This window comes from Dunckerocampus dactyliophorus, chromosome 12 (genome assembly GCF_027744805.1).
Source record: "Dunckerocampus dactyliophorus isolate RoL2022-P2 chromosome 12, RoL_Ddac_1.1, whole genome shotgun sequence".
NCBI lineage: Eukaryota > Metazoa > Chordata > Actinopteri > Syngnathiformes > Syngnathidae > Dunckerocampus > Dunckerocampus dactyliophorus.
Genome location: NC_072830.1, coordinates 16890972 through 16914003, shown reverse-complemented (window position 1 = coordinate 16914003; position 23032 = coordinate 16890972). Strand labels below are relative to the sequence as shown.

General features: G+C 40.8%; 1 protein-coding gene across 3 annotated transcripts in view; it reads left to right on the top strand.

The window, feature by feature from the left end:
- The first annotated feature begins 712 nt into the window (after nt 1-712).
- arhgef12a (Rho guanine nucleotide exchange factor (GEF) 12a) overlaps nt 713-23032 on the top strand; it is a 41293-nt gene continuing 18973 nt past the window's right edge. The window contains exons 1-4 of one of the 3 annotated variants that reach the window (XM_054793748.1): nt 713-1855; nt 14689-14709; nt 17110-17201; nt 21193-21258. In XM_054793748.1, coding sequence (XP_054649723.1) covers nt 1824-1855; nt 14689-14709; nt 17110-17201; nt 21193-21258 — 211 coding nt within the window. In that variant the 5' untranslated portion in view covers nt 713-1823. Of the gene's footprint in view, nt 1856-14688; nt 14710-17109; nt 17202-21189; nt 21259-23032 lie in introns of all 3 variants that reach the window. The other 2 variants (XM_054793747.1, XM_054793749.1) reach the window with 2 other exon arrangements.

Genomic DNA, 23032 nt, shown 5'->3' with positions numbered 1-23032 from the left:
ACATTTTCCATTGCTTTTAACACTGGGGTGATTACTGGTAGGGATCAGCATGTAAATACAGGACATACAGAGAAAGCAACAAAAAAAAACTTGTACTGGTGTGTGCCTTAGTATTCTGAATGTATGCCTTTTGTCTATAGCGTCATTAAAGGGATGGGAAATTAAAAAAAACATTTTTTTATTTGCCATAGGTGTGTCTGTAAGGGATTTAAATATATTTAAACTGTGTTTTAATTGACTTCTTGCATTGATTCAGCTGTTCCTCAATGGGAAGAAGTGCCATATTTGTCCATGAGATGGTGCTGTGGTGTTATCTGTTTGATTGCTTTGGGAAAGTGTACTGTACACCAGTTTTGTTTTGTTTTTTAGTACTGTTATTATCTGCCATTTTGTTGGCTGGCTCTGATTAATAAAATTGATTGGGATTAAGAGGCGGGGCTTTAAAATGTGAATAAATGTGATGAAATAACAAACAGCTGCATGCATAGCTATGAAGTGGATTAGGCTAGTTTAAAAGTAGTGAAACAGGACACAATTTAGTTGGTCGTTTTTGATTTGCGTGTGTGTTTTTAGTCAGCCCCTCCTTGCTTGTTATGTACGTGTCAGACACGTCATAAACTGAATTTTCAGCACTTAATATGTATAATGTAGTAGTTTGTGTAATATAACGCCAAGTAAAATTGTGCTTTCTTTTGAATGAACGAGCAATAGTTGTATCTATTTAAATATAGTTTATGGTTTAGGAGTTTTCGCCCATCTCCTGGCGGAAGTGGTTGATGGAAGCGGCTCCTGTTGGGCTAGCAGGCTAGGGCGTTGCTAGCGGCACACTGTGGCATTTCACCCCCTGCCTTTCCTCAACTTATATCCTTAAACAAATGACGCCGAACGTTGGAGGGGAAGGTGTGTGAGTGTGCCTGAATGTTTTTGGCACCTCTTTGGACTCCGTTTTTGTTGAAATAATTGGTTTGGAGAGACTGCGTTACACTTTCTGTCCCGTTAGCTTTGGCTACGTGAGCTAGCTAGCTTTTGGTTTTCCATCCACGGACTGTGGAAACATGGAGTCAAGGAGCGTCTGGCGGTGCTAAAAGACTTTATTTGGATTTTCCCCCCTCCACCACCCTTCACGGTGACGTTTCGAAGAACGTAGAGGTAGAAGAAAAAAGCCACTTGATATTTCAATGCGGTGCGTTGTTTTTCCACTCGTTGCTTAGTTTGCTGTCGAAACAAGCAAGCACACGACGCAAAGTTTTTTTCATCTGTTTTGTTAGCTGGAAGCTAGCGAGATTGGACGCCGTTCCTTTGAGGATTTTCTTACAAGCAAGCTTTATTGCCATCTATGTTTTATTCTAACGCTAGCTGCTGTTTTTGTTACTAAAATAACACCCTCGCTCAGCGCCATTCTTCCGAGGGAGAATCAGGCAGACTGCAAACGGGGACACTGGAGGAATTTGCCGCATCTCCCAGGCACGTCTAGTCCCCATTCAAGCCGAGCAGGGGTGCAGGCCGGCGGACTACAAAACGTTGGATTACCGCACGGGAAACTGGGATGTGAATTCAAGGGCATGCAACTTGCAGCAGCAGTGTTGGGAAGGATTATCATCTCCCCCACAGGCCCTGATTCATTTTTAAGGTCTGCACCATTGGAGTCCTAGCTGCTGCTGCTGCTGCTGCCCCCCCCAACTCCCAAACATAGATTGAGGATATCTGCTTTACTGTTATATTTATTTTCCTTTTTTTCTACGACCCTCCACCAAGTCGCCTCATCACACTCTGGAAAATGTTAATCGGATATAAATCGCTGCAAATCTAGAAACGGAAGCCCAATGAGTGACACACAGTCCAGCTTCACTGACAGGTACAGTATATGTGCAGGAAACGCGCGCTATACGTGGTGTTCTCAATCACTGCATTGTGGAAATGTGCTGACTAATAACTGTGTTATACAATCTAATTACAAAGCAGCTGCGTCCCATCTTGATGGAAACCCTGCTGATGTCAGCATGGCGAATGGACTTCTCTCCCTCTGCAGATGCTCTTAAAGTGTCTCAAGAGAAGATGCAATGTCCCAGTTACACTCAAACCAGGGCTTTCCAACTGACGGCACAGGCCATATCAGGCCTTAAGAAATAGGTCCTTAAGAAATAGCGGAGCAGTTCTGTCATATAGAAAATATGTGATTATCAGTTTTGCAGTATGTCCTTAAAAACAGCAGAGCAGCACTATCATGTAGAGGATCTTTGACTATCATTTTTTCAGCAGTTACTTAAAAACACCCGGCAGTCCTGTCTGGAGGTTCTTTGACAGTCAGTTCTCAAAAACGTCAGAGCACTTCTTTCATAAAGAGGATCTTAGACTAGTGTTTTTGCTTTAAAAACAGCAGAGCGGCCCTGTCATATAGATATTTGATAAGCATTTACAGCAGTACGTCCTTAAAAACGGCAGAGCAGCTCTGTCAGATAGTCCATCTTTGACAGTGGGTTCTCAAAACAGCAAAGCACTCCTTTCATATATTTAAAAAGGCCCACCAGTCTTGTCACATAGAGGGTCTTTGACAGTCAGTTCTCAAAAACAGCAGAGCACTCCTTTCATATAGAGGATATTTGACTAGTGTTTTAGCCACAAGTCCTTAAAAACAGCACAACAATCCTGTCGTCATATAAAAAATACTTCATTTGCATTTTTTGCAGTCGGTCCTTAAAAACAGCAGAGCAGCCCTGTCACATAGAGCAGGGATCCCCAACATTGTGGGTACACGAGCCGGTCCATGGATCCAAAAAGGTTGGGCACCACTGATTATAGAGAATCTTTGGTGAGCGTTTTTGCCGTCGGTTCTTAAAAAACAGCAGAGCAGTCCTGTCACAGGAAATATTTGATTAGCATTTTTGCATTAGGTTCTTAAGGAGACCACCCTTGTCACATAGTGGATCTTTGACAGTACAGGTTAAAAACAGCAGAGCAGTCCCATCATATAGAAAATATCTGACAAGCATGTATGCAGTAAGTCAGGGGTGTCCAAACTACGGCCCGCAATCTATTTTTTAAATGGCACATGTCAAAGTCTAAAAATCTAACTGACTATGGCCTGCATATAACATCTACTTAACTCTTTTGTGCTTCTTAGTTTAAACGCTATGTGGCGCTACTGTCTTGAACAAGACAGTGTCTCCCCAAAGAAAGCGATCTGCGGAGGCATAATCAGAAATGGCGGAACCAATGAGACGCAAGATTGCAAGTGATAGTGTTATGCGTAGGGCCCCATGTGTGAAAATCTACTGTTAAATGCCATATCTTGCGAAAGTTGACATAATGTGAATGAAATGCTGTCATCGTCAAGAGAAGGAACGTTTGTTTCCCCAGCTGACCCTCAGGATTGTCTAAAGTGCGGTTTGGGGGCCATTGGCAGCCTACGGTTCCTTTTTATTATTGGACTGCGACACATGGTAGAAATATAATTTCAAAAATGAAACAGCAAAAACGTGGAAAATAGAGCTAAAGGCACTATGTAAAAGAGAGAAAGCTTGACAAATAACACAAGGCTTTGTCTGTAATTATACTGTACGTTTTGTACGTTGATCCTTTTTCAAAATAAAAAAAAACATACAAATATCAAAGTGGCCCCTGCATCCTCTGACTTTTCAATATGCTACCCTTGGTGGAAAAAGTTTGGACACCCCTGCAGTAGGTCTTTAAAAACTGCAGTGAAGTCCTCTGTTTACATAGAGGATGTTAGACAGTACATTTGTAAAAACACCAGCGCACACCAGTCATGTCATATAGACGATCTTTGACTACCATTTTTCTAGGAGGTAAAAACAACACAGAAGTCTTGCCATATAGAGCAATGATTCTAAACTGGTGGGTCGGGACCCAAAAGTGGGTCACAAAGCTCTTTTCAGTAAGTCTCGGGTCTATGCCTGGGCAAAAAAAAAATGTAATGACCTGATGTCCCTGAATGTACCTTGCGTTCTTGTCTGCGCTATTTGCTTTCTACGCCATCAAGTGGTACATGCCATTTTTCTGGCCGACTTCGTCATTGGGTGGGGAATTAACGTGCCGTCTGTCTGACACACAGCTGCAGATATCTGCTGGAGAAGAGCGTGTTTGAGTTGAAACGTTGTCACTGAGATGTGATTGGGGGGGGGCAGTTCAGAACTACTGGTATAGAGGATCTTTCGCAGTAGGTTCTGAAAAACAGCAGAGCACCCCTGTCACATAGAGGATCTTTGACTAGTGTTGTTGCAGCAGCTCCTTAAAAACAGCTAAGTGATGAATGGTTTAGATGCCTGGCCCTGCCCTAAGCCTTTTAACGCTTGTCTCCTTCTGCAGCCATTAAAACAAGCTGTGGATTTAGACGTAACCTTGTAATCATCTTACTGGAGGAATCCGTCAAGAGAGCTTGGACACCGCCATCGCTTTTATCGCTTCAGTGGCAAATAAATCCTGCTTGATGAGTGTTTATTCCAGTTTAATCCAATGGGATACACTGGATTCATTACAGTGTGGTTTTTCCACATCTTCTCTTACACTAGACCAGCCCTTCGTACCTGAATCTCACATACCTGTGAGGAAAGCAGACCTTGGAATGTTCTCGGTTGGTTTAGGACTGAAGCAGGCATGATGGAACGTCATGTAAAAGCAAGGCCCCATTATGCTTCGGACCCATCCCCCCACCCTTTGCAGCCATGGCAGCAGTGGTTAGCACCCACTTTAATTCTGCTGCTGTTAGTTTTTTTGTTGCAATGTCACTTACACTAGACTAGATACACTTTATTATCTTGTTTCAAGTCCACACAGTCTGCTTCATTTTTCATTTTTCACTTTTCCCCATTGGAAATAATAGAATTTGAAATAATCTGTTCCAGGGTCAAGCTACCACCATTATAAAACCTTTATTAACTACATGGGCAATGTTGAAGTACATAAGAACCACTGCTGTAAAACGTAAAGGAGTTTAATTGAACAAATTTCTCCTAGATGTATTATTATTGTCAAGATAGCCATGTTGTACTGAGCTGCCAGGACTGGGAGTAACAGCAGAGATCAAGTTGACTCAGCGCTGTAGTTGCCTTGTGAGAGTCCGGTTTGCACCGTATTGTTTATTGCACTGATTAGCTAGGACAGGAGCTTTTGAGCCGTTTACATCCCTTTCTGCATCTAGTATCATGTTTTCTTCTGACTGGTACTTTTGTATGGGTTTTATTTGCGACTTCAGTGGTGTGTTTTTTTAAAGGATGTGAAAAATACCAAAGTTTGATTGATGTGGCTGGTCCACATTGGTACTGGTGAGATTGTGTAGGTGTGCCGAATGCTGGGGCCAGTCTGGAGACCAAGTCCTAAGTGGAAGCGTGTTGATGTCAAAATGGTGGCAGCTGAGATGCGTTGCTGACCGTTCTTCCAAAAACAAATAAATGCAAAGCACCGTGAAAAATAGTGTGGAGGTAAAATAAGATCAACAATATTACATTTGGGTTGTTTGTGTCGGCACAATTTTGCTGTTCTTCCTCGGATGCAAAATGTTTTGCATTTTGCTTCCACTCTGTCGGCCACGTTGGGGATAGGGGCATGCGTGTTAACATCTATCAGGATTGGGGATGGGCCCGCCAGCCTGTGGGGTCAGTTTTAGTGAGCTTCTAGTTCTTTGTCATGGAGTTCTGCTGATCTCCACTTTTTTTTTTCCCACCCCACCGCCTGTCCTGTCCTGAGGCCCTCCCGGGAAGTGGTGCTGGTGACATCACTAATAGTAAACAATGGCGTTGAGTGGGAGCAAGCTAGCTCACTATGCTGTGTGTGCTTCTCATTGGGACATTAGTGTAGGTCAGGTACACATTTTTATCGTTTTTTGTGTAAAGGGGGTTATATGTGGCTTGCAAATAGTTTGAATCTGTTTATTTGCCATGACTACGGAGTAACACGATAAAAGATGACCACAGAGTACTCAAGTTGTTGGAATGCCAGCATGGTGACTTGTGATTCATGTCTCTAGTCTTACTAAATGTTGATATGTTTACATTCAATGTTGAATGTAAAGGTGGCAGTAGAGCGCATTACAAAGTGGTTGCAAATCCATCCATGGCATTGCCCTATTTGGCACAGTGTATGCAGACTGTAATATTTGTCCAGATTTGCATCAAAATATAAGGGGTCGCTTGATACCTGTCTTAGATAAAGGTAAATGAAGCACCATTGAAAAGGAGAGTGAAATAAAGGGAGAAAAATAATGGCAATGCGTAGGGATGGTGATGTAAGACATTTTATCAAGCACAGACATTTCTGTGCTTGATGATGCTGATCTTTATGGGCAATGTCTAATAGCGAGAGAGCTCCAGAACCGCACAATACTCTCACACCACAAAAAAATCATTACAGCAGAGAAAATAAAGACGAAGGCATGAAAGTCGGAAGTGTCTTGTCCCGACAAGTATTTTATTAAACTACTGTCATCTGAAAATGCTTTCACTTCCTTTATTTGGGGAGAGGGGGGAAGGGGTGGTGGTGATGTCAGGACAATATTGCAAATATTGGCTAAATATAGGCTAAGGATTGTCAATATACAGTAGATCAGCACCTTTCACAGAGGTTACATTCTGAGCCTACCGGTGAATGGCGAAAATCCATGAGTAATTGATATGCTAGCGCAGTGGTCAATCAACCTTTCGGAGCCCAAGATCTGCGGTCTCGGCTGTGAACCTGCCTATATTGGATTAGGGGCCTTACTCACAGAGGTTTGTTACAAAAGCCAATGTTGTTGGTCATGCTGTGTAATTAAAAAAAGTAAATTCAGCAATACTTTGGTTGCATTATTTTTAATGCTTTGAAGAGCTATTTTCATAACTATATTCAGTTAAACAAAATAATGTTTGTAATAAAAGGTTATTATTATTATTATTATTATTATTATTATTATTATTATTTAAAAAAAAAAGATCGGTAAGGCTATAAAATCGGATCTGAAGCCAAAAAATGTGGATCGGGACATCCCTATTATAGACAGGTATGTTTTGTATGCTCAAACTATGAAAATATTCCGTTTAATAACATTGACTCATATATTGCGGAAATTTAACGCGGTCGGGTCTGGAACTAATTAACCCCGATAACTGAGGGATTACTGTATCAGGCATTCAAAAGACGTGATATGAAGTGTAATACAGTATCTGTGATGGGCTGGGAAATTGTGTGTGTGTGTGACGTCAACTAGCTAGAGTTGACTGTTAGCTGAGTGCTAGCAGCAGATTAGCAGTGTAGAGTGGCAGGCAGCAGCTCCTGTGTGAATGTTCACTCCATATGTTCTCTCTTAGTTAATTAAGCAATTGAAATGCAGTGTGAGTCTCGACTTAACCACAAACGGCACCATTGGATTAGTATTCTGCTATGGTCTCTCGGTGTTAGCAACATTACATTAATGAGACAATAGCACTGTCAGTGCTAACGTGCCTTATTTAATGCTAAGATGGCTTATTTTATAGTATTATGTGTACTATATTGGGTAATAAAAGTGTAAAGGTGACTATAGTGGTGTTGTTTCATGTCTACAGGGCTCTAATAATGTTAAAAGCCTAACTATAAACTATGAAAACATTCCATTTATTAATATTGAATTTATCGCAGTCTGGTCTGGAACCAGTTACTTGTGTGACGACTGTATTATCGCGTATTATATTAATATATTATTATTTATAATATTTATTACCGACTTTTGGCGAATGAGGTAAAAAAAAAACCCAAGGGAACAAAAGAAATACTAAAACCATTTTGAACAATATTTCAAATGTTATATTTCAAGCATTTGCGGGGCCCTGAATGCAGAATTGCGACTGTGCGGGGATTTTGATTCAGTGTAGTAAATTATTAGAGTGCAGTTTCCCTGCTGTTGAATAGCTGTGATTTACGCTTGGCATGTTGGGACTCTTTTCCAGGCCGCTTTTAGAGCCTGCCACAGCAAAAACACTCAGACTCACTGAAATCTTAGTATTTTGTCCATGAAATCCTCCTGCACAGTTACCAGAAAACAGTTTTTAAATTAGTTTTGATGAACCATTACACACAGAAAACATGACATGGACATGGACATTGAGGTACCACAAGGCTCTGTTTCAGTTCAGTACTTTTTTACTTTTTTTGCTCTATGCCTTACACCTTATAGTTTAAGCTCAATTGCACAGATTTATTTTTCTCCCTCATGTGTTTTGCCTCCAACGTTTGCAATGGCATCTCTTTTTGTCGACAAACAGCTGTTGCCCTCCAACCAGACATAAAGACATGAAAGGGCCTCACACCTACTTTTTTTTATTATTGCGTTGGGTGCCTGTCTCTTATTGCAAAATCAATCTCAGCACCTCGGTTTGAATTTACCATATTTACATTCTAATACTTCTTAAATAAGCCACCCGGAATTTCTTGGTCATTCACAGGCATCGCTTCAGAGCTCTTCCAACCTCTGCTGTGCAGTTTCTGCAGGATGAGGCAGCGCCGTGTTGGCTGGCTTGAAACTACTGTGCTAAAGCAGCCCTCGGGATGATCTAAAACACGCTACTCTGTGCCAGCAAAGGTTATGTGCAGAGGGGAAAGGGAGCTGCAACCTCCCACTGCACTGCGATTAACCTTGTGCTGCTAGTTTCTGCTGATTCAGGGCATAACCGCTCCACAGCACTTTCTCAAAGAGCACAGAGCAGGATCAGAGCACAGGTTGTGTTGTTAACTTGGATCCAGGATGAGTACAAGACATTGTTGTTGTGGCCGTCCGTAAACTCCAGAGCTGTGGTTCAGTTTTTCATGCGAGCTGGCAGCAGAACAGAAAACATTTCAGATGAAAGTAACAAGGAGAACTAAGCTTTACAATGATTTGTTTACCTGTCTGATCATGCCAGGAACATTTCTCATTGATCAGAGAGAGTTTGTAAGACGGCAGCGTAACACAGGCATCTTCAAAGTGTGAGGCGCCAGAAGACTTCAGGGGAGAGGTAGCAGCTTGAGAAAAATTAAGAAAAAGCATCTCTTCACACAATATGGTCAGAGAAAAAACGTTTTTCAGGGAGTATCTGAGGCCCCAATCATATTATATTCTCTGAGGGGAGTTTCAATGTGCCGCACTTTAAAAAGCCCTGGTGTAACATGCTGGTCTACTCTTTTTTCCTTACTCAGTGGTGGAGGACAGCAGACAGCATAGCGTGAAGAAATGTCTATCCCCCAGGCCTTCATGTCAGGAATCCTGATGAGGTTTATTGGGGCAGAAAGGGCACCGTTTTCCCCGAGGCTTTAGCTTGAGCTCTAGAGCTATTACTTCTGTTTCTTCCACCACACTAATGACACCACTCTCTCTTTCCTCCCCTCAACACTCGCTATCTGGTTCCTACGCTCACTCGTCACTTTCTTTTTAAAAAAAATCTTTACCCCAGTTAACGCATTGATACCTTGGGGCTCTGTTAAGGTCACCAGCCTGATTGAAATTAGACATGGCTACGATACAGAAGGTGCTTTTAAAGGGGGACTGTTAGTGTGTGGCTGTAGACTCCTCCTTTCTCAGACGCAGGGAAGCTACGGTGACAGTGTCATGCAGCGTGTGTCACAGGTATACAGATGAGATCACGCTCAGTGTGTGTCGTCTCCTGTTGGAAGGATTGCAGGCGCGGCACCATAACACAACGGAGATAGAATCAGTGAAACGATTTGGAAATCTTGGTCCTCGGTAGTCCACAGACTTGACCCAGCGCTAGATCATGCCACACAGAACCACTGCCTGGTTTTCTTTTCTTTTCTTTCTTTGGCGCAAGATAATTTTTGTTAAATGTTGTTTTTCTTCCTTGAATGGAACCCTCCTCATTCTGATGTCTGCAGCCTAAAGGCAACTCCCAGGATGGTCCAATCCTACTTCTCGCCCCACCTCCATCACACCTGCGAAATGTTTGGCTCAGTCTCTGCTGGTATGGTCCATGTATCTGAAATCAGATTACAGAAAAACATAGAATTGTCTCTAATTAAAGTGGTCCCCAACTTTTGGAGCTTGTGGACCGGCTTGTTTCTGTCACACCTCTTAACGGACTGGAGAATATATGGAGTGGAAAAAAAGGATGATGGATGCACTTCAGACATGAGTAATGGAATGTTATTGGCATGTATTGATGTTTTAAACTAAGAAAAACAAAACATCAAATGAAAATGCTGTACAAAACACACAAAAAGAATACTGCTAGCTAATGATAGCTTCCATTCACAGCCCGGAAGAGAGGGGGTTCGAAATTGTGCGGATAGCAAATTTGATCCAAAATGACGGAACATCAAACCTGAACATGTACCAAGATCACATAGTATTTTGGTAGAATTTTTGCTTTGTCTCCCCATTATTGACATGGGAATTTGTTCAGCATCTCTAATGAGAAAGCTTGTTCACATCACTTGTCTCTTCATGAACGCACTGGCTCACTTTACACCAAAGTGACGTCACAGTGCAATAAATTGTGTTAGTTGATTTTAACCGTGCCATCCTTCGAACAGGCACCAAGCCTAACCAACAGGGAGGGCTTCCCCTGAATCTGCCTCTGTTCATCTCGCCTTTCATTATTCACCTTTTTCCCCTTCCGCTTCCTTTCGGGAGGTTCTTTCACAAAAATAAGACTGTTCGGTGTCTCTCCCTCCCTCCCTTCACTACTCTCTCTCTCTCTCTCTCTCTCTCTCTCCCTCCCTCTCTCGCAATGCTTTGATCTAGTCTCCCTTGCTGCCACTGTTGCTGAAGTTGGCCCAGCTCTGGCACAGTTTTCCATCAAAACACCAAACCTCAATGGAGCATTCAAGTCCAGGCCTGCTGCAGTCCATCAGTACCCCCCTCTCCCCATACACACTAGAGCACCATGTTTTATACACTCCTTCCTCTCGGTGCATTTCGACTACGAGGATATCAGACTTAAAGACATTTACAACGTATCCGAATGAAATGGACTGAGGAAAATTGTGAATAACTGTTTTATGTGGGGAAAAACCTGATGTTCTCTGTTTGTCTCAGAATGTTGAGTACAGAATTATATAATGATTTTTGGATCACCATGGTCAGCTGTGCTAAGTTTTAGATTTGTGGTTGCTCGTGTTTTTACCCTCCAAATTTAATGTGTATTTGTTGTTTCCCCCCATTACGTCAGCGGCACCCCGCCACACAACTCTCAACTCCAAGCCACCCAAGCGACCAAGTTAATTTTATCTTCCGTACAGCACCATCACGAGAGAGGTCATTTGTTGTTGTGCTTGTACTTTTATTAAACAAACTAAATAGCCTTATTTTACTTATTTAAACCATATAATTACCGTCTGTACATTGTCGCCCTTTTACAATTGTATCGCATTAACTATATGAGGCAAGTTTTAACTTTGTTTTTTACTATTATGGATTATTATTATTTAGAGTCTTTCTATTGAATTATTTTATAAAAGGTGACAGTTATCATATACCACGGGTGAGGAGCGATCGCATGACAGTCCTTCTGTGACCAGGCTACTCTGTGCACGTGTTTGCCAAAAGTACCTGTTATAATTATTATTTTTAGTCTTTCTATTAAATTCTTTTATAAAAGGTGACAGTTATCACATACGACGGGTGAGGAGCGATCGCATGACAGTCATTCTGTCATTCTTCGGCTACTCAGCGCACGTATTTGCGTCGGTGTTTGTCAAAATGGTCCATTGTAATTATTATGGATTATTATTATTTTATGAGTATAGCAGCCCCTGCCTCTCAAGCCACACCCCACCCCCGACATCTCACAGTGCCCACCCCACTATTTGAGAAGCACAACTAGGTCGCGATGGCTTAATGGTAATGGTTTCATTTATTTTGAACATACAAGTTACCCTGAAATATATCACATAGTACAATTTACAGCTCCAAATGTCCAAAAAAATCTGTTATATTTTTTTCCCAAATTAAGTTTTATTTTTTCCAAATTCACTTTCTATTTTTTTTTTTTACCTTTCACACTTATTTACCAGCAAAGTGTGTGTTGTTTTGGGGTTAAGGAATACAATTGGCAAAATCATAATTCAGAAACAGATGTAGCTTTGCTAACTTATCTAATGGGATGTCAGCTTCTGCACACATTGCTCCAAAATCTTCAACAAACTGTAATGCCCATGCTTTTCATTAGAGAAAAAATACAAAAAATTAGAGATCGACCGATATGGGCTTTTCAGGACCGATATTAATTATTAGTAGTTAAAGAGGCCGAGAGCCGATATTCGTTTGCAGTAAAAATTTTGAATACTACAAACACTGAACTTTGTTTAACTGCCTAAAGCATGTTTATTTAACCAAACGAAAAATAGCTCCAGTTCCTATACGCAGAAGCATCTCTTAGAAGTTCAATAAAAACTTAAATAAATAGCTTCCTGAAATGTTTCCACCGCTTCAGACTGGCTCTGCCACTAGTGCGTGCTGTGGCTTGATTAACCAATCAGATGGCACTGTGGGTGGAGCAGTACTGGAGACAGAAGTTGCAGCTGGCAGGGGAGAGAGAGAGGCACGTCCGAAATAACCCAGTTTTAAATTGATTTCTTGATATCGGACCGTCGGATTTCAATAAAGGCCGTTACAGCGATATGTCAAAAATTCAAATATCAGCCACAGTTAATGGCCCGACCGACAATAGGCCGACCACTGCTTTTGATGTAGTCACCGATGATATTCAAATCACGTCATTCATTTAAGATATTTCTTTATGACACCCTTATTTTGTTTACACAATTACACGAGATATAGATAACACCTCTCTTATTTTGAAGACCGGAAGAGTGTTGTGTGTGTTGAGAAGGTGTGTTGACAGTTAAGACGGGCTGTGTGCAAGAATTAACGTGCCTCTCATCCTATTCACTCAGAACCTGCACGACGTCAGCGGGTATTATAAAAGGCTCGGCTACATTAAAGAGGTAAAATACAACATGGTGTAAACGCTCATCCAGCCTGAGTTGCTCACACACACACAGTCATGGCCAGAGTGCATTGTTTTGGTTGATGGATGGCTGCAGAGAAAGAGTAGACCCAGTTATCATCAAGGCAAACACATAATAATAAATAACTGAGCCTTGTTCAGCAAGACCATAAAATTGACGTCAAGAGGTCTGTTGTCTTTAGAGCTTAGTCAATCAGGTACTGTAGTGCCCCAACAGCGAACTGGATCTGAAATTGAATAAACTCATTGCTAAGTGTTTTATCCTGTTCGTGTTGCCATCCTCTCCCCGCCCCCATTCTCATTACGGCATTCATTAGAGTATTTAAGTTATCATGGGGAAATGGAACAATGGGCCAGTGTTGTCTGGAAGACAGACAATTGACTGCTAATGCGGAAACAGTATGATTCTCCACTGAGATTTAGAGAAGACATTTCCCTTACAAGCTTTGACCCACTTGTCATTTTACAGTGGAAAATCCAGATAAATATTTCCCCAGTACTCCTCAAGTACCTATATGTGTATTAGATTGTAAACCTACCTACAACTCATGAATATATCAGACAGAACAGTTTAAGGAACCTTTCATGTTCAGTGTCTATTTTCAGTGTCTAAATTCCTGCAGTAGTTAAAAACAGCCTTGAATAAATATTACAGTCGTCCTGATGCATCATGCAGTCCCCCGTAACCGATTTTGACTGTCATGTTTTCATTAGCATGTGCACGGCAAACCAAAACATGCCTACTACTCATTTTTGCCGGCGCTTACCCACGTACCAGTTCACTCTGTGTTTATATGCAGATTTTTTCCGTCTCTCCGATTCTGAGGTTTCATGGGAGTTGGTTACTTAAAGCTTAGTGGCTTTTTCTCTCTCCCTCTCGGAGTCTCTGGAACTTATTACAGACCTAGGCGTTTTCATAAACGGGCCATTCAGCTGCCCGGTATAGGGCTGTGAATGGGACACACTGTCGCCTGGAGAAAGAGAGTTAATGGCGGTTAGTTAGTCAGGAGACCTAACCATTGTGAAGACTCGTGTACTTGCTCGCTCCCCTGTTTTGCACTCTGTATGTTATTTAGCAGCGTAACAATGTACTGTAAGCGCCGTTCAAACCCGCTGCCTACATGAGGAAACGGGGCTCTCCCTCATTGTAGTAAAATAGCGACGATGATTATATTTATATACTGTATTTCTTCATAAAGTGGCAAATAAAGTTGTAAGTTGTCATCTTCTCCACCACCCGGGGGGAAAGTGTGGAGGTGTTTATTTGTGGTGCAGCACTTATTTGTGATTATTTGTGATCTGCTAGAGCGAAGGCTGCTGTGTTGTAATAATTTTGTACATCATATTAGCTGCATGCATGCACGCCATATTTATGTGACTCTCCTGTGAGATTTAACAATTTTGCCTCCGAGCCATATTTCCATGCGTTCAGATGCGCCTGTTAGTGTCACTAAATCATTTGATCTGCACATCGTTATGGATCAAACAGGCCACGGAAGTGATTAGGATAGGACTACTACAGTTGTAATGTCAAGGATGTTATGCACATAGCAGAGATCTGTGAGGCAGAGAGGACGTTTGACCTGAAAATGGCTTTAAGCTGCTTCTCAAGAACTCTAATGTTTGATCAGGATTATCGTGTTTACCAATACAGTATATGGGTCTCAGGAAAAACACACTGCCTAGAGTCTTGTTTGCGCCCTCTATCAGGTCATCATTGTGAGATACTTACAGATATTTTTTCTGTTCTGTTCCACAGGTTTCCCAAGAAAGCAAACAGGTAAGAATCTTATTTTGTCATGATAAGGGCAGTTATGCCTCTTGCATATAAGCACAGCTGAAGGAAATGAGGCTGGTTTTACTAGGCCTGCTGCTGCTGCTGCAACACAGAAGTCTTCTGAGTTCAGACTAAACATACCCCCTCTCTTCCATCACTCGCCCATCTAACTCACATACACGCACAGCGAGGGACAAAGCGTTCCCTCTTCTAAGAGCGGCCCATTGCTGCCTTTCACTGTGAACAGAACAGTGGCCTTTCACATTTGGGGCCGGGATAGGCAGCAGCAGTAGCAGCACCAGCCATACATGGCCTGCTGAGGTCCAAGCCAGAGTCTGAACTTATGGCACTTTTTTTTTTTTTTAAGGGAACGTCCTTTCTCTGGCCTTGCTCAGCAGAGCAGCTCTACATCCTCTCTGGCTGTCACATTTGACACCATGACACACTCGCCATGAGTCATACACTAAGAGGTTAACGGGCTATTATTCTCTGTGATGAAGTGAATAATTGCTGGTTCTGTGTGTCGGAATAATAGACGAGCTTGCTGCATGTGCACTGCACCCATGGTTGTGTAGTGCAAAAAAAAGCATGCAACATAGCCGTGTCCCTCCAGGAAAACAGTGGAATTTGGTTGAACAATTTTCGGAAATAATCCAAATAGTACATGCCAGGGTTAATCGCTTTTGCAACCAATCTTGCACAAATTTTATAAACATGTACTTGTCATTCTCCTAAAAAAAAAAGTGTACCAAATTTCATGGTGATTCGGCTAAATACCCCAAAGTTACAGTGGCAGACCTGCCAACATGTATGCATTTGTCTTACACGGCAAGCATTTAGACTTTTTGAATATGCTTTGCTGCTCTCAGGTATGCATTTTGTGACATTTTGCTGGTTTCAGTTTTCTGCTTTAAGGCTAAAATATCAATTGGTTGATCAATTATATCGATTAGTTCCAGCTACAGTAACACTTCTCTCTTTAATTGCCACTTCGCTCGCTACGAAGGAAGCTAACAAGTAGGGATGCATGAAAATTATTTTTCAAGCCGATGCCGTCGACTTCCTGCTTCTCAAGACCCAATTCCGATAACTGATAACCTTTTATATTTATTATTACTACTTTATTATTATTACTTTTTATATCTATTTTTTTATGTTACCTGTCGTTGGTGCACACCTGAAGGTAAGAACGACTCAAAGTTGGATTTGACAAACTGGTCCTGTAGATTTGTCGTTAACCATAATAGATGTTTTTTTGTCAGTGCACACAATATACAGTGAAACTTGGTTTGGTGGCGCCACTTCCATAGCGATGACCCAGAAGTATAAACCGTGGCTCAGAGTGGTTTGCTGGCCAATTAGGGCTGGTGGTTTTGGTGATGGTGGAGGACGCCGCGGCATTTGGTGTGGCAGCTCCTTCAGAGGCACTGGGGATGTCCCACACGATCGACGCTATGTTTGTTTCCAACACGTGTTTACAGCACGTTATGCATAGGAGAAACGGAGCACTTGATTTGCTCACGTTAACCCATCTACAGCACAATAGGGGTAATCTCGCCTCGTTAAAGTGTTTTTTTTTTCATTATTGGTTGTCTGAGCTATTTTTTAACGTTATCGGTTTTCTCGTTATGATGTCATAATTCCTCATATCGGCCCTATAGTTTTTGGATTTTCTGGTATTTATCGTGCACTCCCACTAACAAACTAAATAATGGACCAGAGTTGTGGTTGCTCACAGAGTAGACGTCACGTCAAATGCTCAACCATGATGAAGAGCTATCAAAGCAGGGGTGACCAAAGTGCGTACCAGGGGTCATTTGCGGCCCGTGGCTTGTTTTTCATTGGCTCACTACAGTACACATTTCAGAAATAAAACAAAAAGCAGCAAAATTGGGAAAATCGAGCAAAAAGTATAATGTAATCAGGAAAAAGCTGAAATGTTGATATTTGTGATAACACAAAGCTTTCTCTTTAAATACAGTATGTATCACAATTTTTAAAGCCTTTTTACAAATAAAAAATTACATAAAGCCATAAAGTCTTTTCTTAACACCCTTTTTAAAATAGTTGCTGAAAAAAAAGCTGTGCAAACACGTTTATCCTTTTGTTTATCCTTATATATCATGTTTATCCTTTTGCGTTACGTTGACTTGCGCCGTCTTGAAATATGCTGACATCAAAATACTCTGAAATTGAAAAGTATTGCTGGATTTGGAGGCCAATTTTTCTTGAAAAGTTTGAATTAGGAATTATACAACCCCGGGGTCATTCGACTTTAAGGGGGTTCACTGTTGTGCACATTTAAAGCTACTGATGTCTGAAGGAAAATCCTAGAAAGGGGGTCAAGGTTTGCCAACACGAAACCATAATGATCCATATTTGTATTTTTTTTTTTTTTTTTAGAACCAGCAGCATTCTCAGCAAAGACCACCCCCCGGACAAGAAGCCTAAAAGTGACAAAGCCTCACTTCCCTCCAATGAGTTTGACCCGACAGGTAATGTCTCACTCACAAACTAATACCTGTTTTTATTTTTTTTTTTCCCCACATCTCATTGCTTCATCTAACTGTCCGGCCCTCCAGTGGTCCCACCTGTTTGTCTCTCTCTGTTATTGCACAAAACACACAGTCTTAAAAAAGATGCCTGTTGATGACAGTTACAGCAAGGCAGCTGGGATGCTGAAAGTGTGTGTGTCTATTCTTTGTGTGGTCTGATCAGCGTTTCCCCATGTATGTTTCCCGCCTCAAATAGATTTGGTGCTGCTTGTTTGTCCTTGCACGTAAAGATATATTGGACATTACTCACTTTTGCAAATGCGTCACGGCCAATTACGTCAATCACGACAGTTACGTCATTGTGCCATTCAACCACCCAACCTGCCACCGCAAATAGATTGCAGTCCTGTTGGAAACACTGCTGATCGTACTCTAAATGTGTTTTAAATGGGTTTCCTTTTGAAATCAGTCAACTGACACACTGTATAGTTTGTTCACGGTCCACATTAGACATCCTAGAGAGCTCACAGGTCCTTTGTCTCTGCAGCTGCTTGCGTCTTTTAACGCTTGCAGGGACCTCGCAGTTTCACGCACATTGGTGCGACTGCGGCTTGTGTATATGTGAAGTGTTTGGGTGGTCTCAATGCGCATTTTACAAAGCCTCTAAGCCTGATTCACTGCAGTGCACTTCAAGTTTATGACAAATTGAGGTTTTTTTTGAGAGGGGTTAGAATTAGTTCAAAAACCAGTTTGATTTGGTGACACTCCCTGTGGTATCTGTCATCCATGAGCACAGTATGACTGAAGCTTCTGTAATCAAAACATCTAAAAAAAAATCCTCTGCACCACATGGTGGATTATCCCTGTATGATGCAACATCACACAAGCAAGATGTGTTCAGTAGGCTGTTAGAAAAGATTTCCACGGGCACACCAAGGGCCCTGTTTTTTTGTCCAAGGACTTTTTGGATAACTATAAAACGCAATCTTCACTCACTAAATGTACTGTAAAAAAAGATCAGTTAGGATAAACCATAATGCCGCGTATAGAGAACATACAACTCCTTTATTTCTAAAATCACAAATACAAAAATTTGCTGATTTAGTACATTTTTAAACAGCTAAAATTATGCATAAAGCAAACAATAACCTGCTACCCCAAAAAATCTAAACCCACAAGAGGAGAAATATGATCTCAGGGAAAAACTAAACTTAAAACACTAAATGCGAGAACAATGCTAAAAACCCACAGCATTTCAGTATGTGGAATTCAATTATGGAACGGATTGAGTAAGGAACTCAAACAATGTACTAAGATGAGCTATTTTAAGAAACAGTACAAACAGTTGATGTTTGCAAAATACAAGGAAGAAGAGTCTTGAATTTGTTATGTTATGCTTATTTGTATGTATTATTATTTATTTGTTATTATATCGATAATTGTATGATTATTATGATTGTGTAAAAACCTTGACAATTATAATACCATATTTTTACATTACCTGATCACTTTTCTATGTATTTATAAGATAACTTGTGAAATACAGGAGGTGAATAAATGTACAGCAACAGATGTGAAACGGATGGGGGGTAGGATTAAATAAGCTTTGCTTATTCCTACTCCTTTTGGACATGTGGAACTGTGAATTGTATTATGTGATGTATTATTCCATTGTAACTTGTATGTATGTTCAAATAAAAATAAACCATCGCCATGCCATAGATGCCGCCTGCCAGGCATGTAAGTAAAAATGCCAGAAAGTCGAATGAGATTGAAACGTGAGTGATCACACATGCTGGCATAGATAGGCTTAGCATGTGACAAGCTGTCGTCATTTGACTACACAGACTACACATATGCAAGTGCCAGCAAGACGGATTCCGGTGCATGCTTATCAAAGTGAAGCGCAGTGAACATTTTTTTGATATTTTAAAATCGTTTTCAAACCAATTGTGGTCAATATGTTCCTAAATAATAAGCTATATATGTACCTATATAGTGCATATATATTCTTACAAGAAAATTACTTTAAATTGTTTTAAAGTAAAAAAAACAAAAAAAACAACAACTTCATTTTTAAGGTGTGGCGGCTTTTATTTTGTAGTTTTGGGCCGCCACGATCAATTACATGTAGCAGAAACCCTGGACACTGTGAGTCAGACTGTTATATTGAGTAATGACCTCCTGCAATTTCAAATGGGTTGACAAGCTCGTGATGAGTTCACTGATAGTTTGTGATTGGCTCCTGCCAAAGAAAGAGCTACCGTTTCACAGTTCGGTTGGACTCCATACGTTTGTGTTACGGTTCGATATTTTTTGATACAAAAAATAAATTACCTTGCCTTTTTTAATTTGAATTTTATTGAAATTGCCAACATTTATCAAAAGTGATCACAGATACACTGAGCTTTCAGCACAGAGCGGCGTCAGAAGTTGATAAAATAAATATGAAACTACGTATTGTTCGATACAGGGGTCACGGTTCGGTACCCATGTGTCTTGAACGGTTCAATCCATGTATTGTCACACCCCTACCGTTTCCTCACTGACTCGCAAGCGGCACACTATTTAAACAATTGGTAGTAGTTCTGAAGTAAAGGAGATGTCAAGAGATTATAACGTAACCATAAATTAGCCACACCACTGTATAAGCCGCAGGGTTCAACAAAAAAGTAGTGGCTTATAGACTGGAAATTACTGTATTTCATTTTTTTTAAGTGTTTAGTCTGGGACCACTGCCTTACAAAATGCTTTTGGGATATTACGTGCTCTTTTACACATTTGAAAATACTGTAAGAATGCCACTTTTGTAGAATTGACTTCTTTATTTTATAATGTAACATTAGAATCTGTCAAGAAATGTAACCATAGAATCGTATTGATTTGTATCGTTTGTATACTTTATCGAATCCCATCGACTTCTTCTGTTTTATAAAATATATTGTTTTTGAATCGTCCCGTACCCATGTATTGAGATGCATTCTGAATTGTATATCACAAAGAGATGTACATGCCTACTAATTACACTTAACGTCAGCCACTAATGTCTAACTGCATGTGGCCTTACTGCAGTTGCACAAGATTGTATGTTTTGAAGGTCTCTGATTTTTTTCAATCTTTTTAAATACTGTAAGTCTCAGATGTGGAAGTGTGTTGGCCACTATCTAGCCCTGATGCTGGAATCTAGATGGTGTAAAAGTGCTTTTAGCCGTACAGGGAGAACAACAATTCCTGTGTCTCGTAGCTTCAATGCTAATGAACTGTGTTTGTCCACGCTTGCTTCTGATGGTGTGTGAGCCCCAAGGAGTGCTGTTGTCCACTTGTGACATATGCACTTTGCACTTGTCCCACGTAATAGATGCCATATATCACATACAACAACGTAACATTAGGGAGTGGGACAGGAGGGCACAAACGTGGGCGTATATACGGGGATGATCAAGGTAGGGACGAGTCATAGTAGCTGTCATGTCTATGATGAAGATGGTTTCCCCGCCATGTAATGAAAAATTGACCGTTTGAGCGCCTCTTCTTTCAAAAGTGGAGCAAACAAGTGAGGGGGATGATGGATTTTTCTCTCATTTGGTGCTCACAATTACACATATTACTGTTATGACTTCATTAAGTAGTCAATTTTGCATAATAGTGGAGCTTTTGGAGTGCTGAAAATATGTTGCAGCTGTAGGGGTGTGACAACTTAAGATTCAAAATTTTAGAACCTAGTTTATCTTGAAAACATACTCAACGAAAACGAGTCATTTTCATCCAAGCGTGTAGAGTGTGATCATTTCAGGGACACTAACGCTCATTGTTCCTTTCAACAACCTGTGTTCATTTTATTTATATTATCTATTCTCTTCTCCCATGATCATTTTTTTCTCCCTCATGATTTTCTATATTTCCTTTCCTTATGTTGGTATGTGTCTGTTTGTGTGCATGTGTTTGTGTACGCCCGCTGTGCTGTCTGCGTGGTTGTGGGGCTGTTTAGCAGACGCTCTGGTGGTGCAGAAGAGTGGCAGCAGCAGTGTGCTAGCAGAGGGGAAGCCTGAGTCCTGTGGTAAGGATGCTCTTGCTGGAATGACTGGTGTGTGACATCACTACATACTTAACATCTATGCTGGTGTGACAGTGCCTCTAGGATAATTTTTTGTTTGTTTGTTTATAGTCATTATAACTGCCTTTTCCCCCTTTTTATTTGGGGAGATGCCGTCTCCCAATCTCCCTGATTTCCAAATAACAATGCACGGAGTGTACTCATTTGTGCCTCCTGGCAATACCTGGAAATCAGGAAGGTGGGCATCTCCGGGGGAAATTATCAGAACCGTTTGTTATTCAGTGGTACATCAAGCGTTTGGGACACACAAGGTCCTACAATGTGGAAAGCCGGCAGGATAAATATGCCTTTTGTCAACATTAAATATCAGTAAATCTAGACTACAACGTACTTCACTAACACACAAAAACAGTCTCTTACAGGCGACACAATATAAAGATAGCTAATGTTTACTAGCTAAACTTAGCCAAATCGCTATCATTAGCTCATACAGTATCAAACATAACTAGTGCGAGTTAGTGTTAGGTCGGGTGTTGCTTATGTACTCAAAGCAGGAAGAGGGTGGGATTTATGCATGCGGTATGTTAAAAGTTAGTGCTCTCTCTGTGACATACAGCAGTTGTAAAGTGCTCATGACACCAAAAAAACAACACAATCAAAGTACTCAAAACATTTTTGTGATACTGCTGTCATAGATAAATAAACAACTATGAAATAGGAGAGGAATGAAGTGGTGATTTTGACACGCCCCCAGCAAGTTTTTTTAATTTGGTGTTCCAGGGACCAGATTCAAACACACGCAGCCATGAAGTCATAGCAAAGCTAAGAAAGTGACATATTCACAACAATAACACAATAATGACATCCACTGATATTGTGTTGTGATAAGTATGATATAACGCACACAAAAAATGGCCACAAGTATGTTTTTTGACTGTAAGTAAGTGACACAGACGCCAACAAAATAAAAGACCAGCGAGCAGCGATTGCTGATTATTTAGCCCTGGAACAAAACCCCATACTGTTATTCTAAGATTCCTAGAATAGATCTAGTAAAAAAAAAAAGATGGATTTACTTACTGAAACTGACAGATGAACTGCAAGATAGGCTAGAAAGACAAGTGACACCGGCAACACAGTGCAAACACAGCCATGAACGCATAGGAAGAATGTGACGTATTCACAACAATAATAACATTAGCTGCTATTGTGTTGTGAGGTGTATTACATGTTTTACTGGCAGTGATAGCCAAAACAGATACCACATTAGCCTCTACATTAACCACCACAAGAACTAGGCTGGCTCCTATGCAGCATATTAGCAGGAGAACTATGAATTGACTTACTGCTAGTATTGAAACATTTGTCCCACAAAGTTTGTTGATCATCTGACGAGGCGAGTGGTATCTTTTAGAAATGTGAACAAGCTGACTCTGTCTCCTTGAGTGTTCCAGCAAAAGCCTTCAACACAACAAGCGGGCATAAAAAAAAAAACATAACAAACAAAAGAAATTTGACAGAGAACTGGAGCATAACAGGGAATGCATTGCAGTGAATGAAAACTTCCGGGTGGGACGGCCCGGTGTGGCCGTCACTTGCTCCTCCACACCTGGAAAAACGGATGAAACTTTTTCACAGAGGAAATAAGATTCACAGGTGTTTTGGTGTCATGAGCACTTAAACTTCTTTTTGCACTTCAACAAATGAAGAATGAGAAAAAGTTAAAGGAACGTTTACTCAATATTTGGCGTGAATGTTAAAAGAACGATAATAAGTT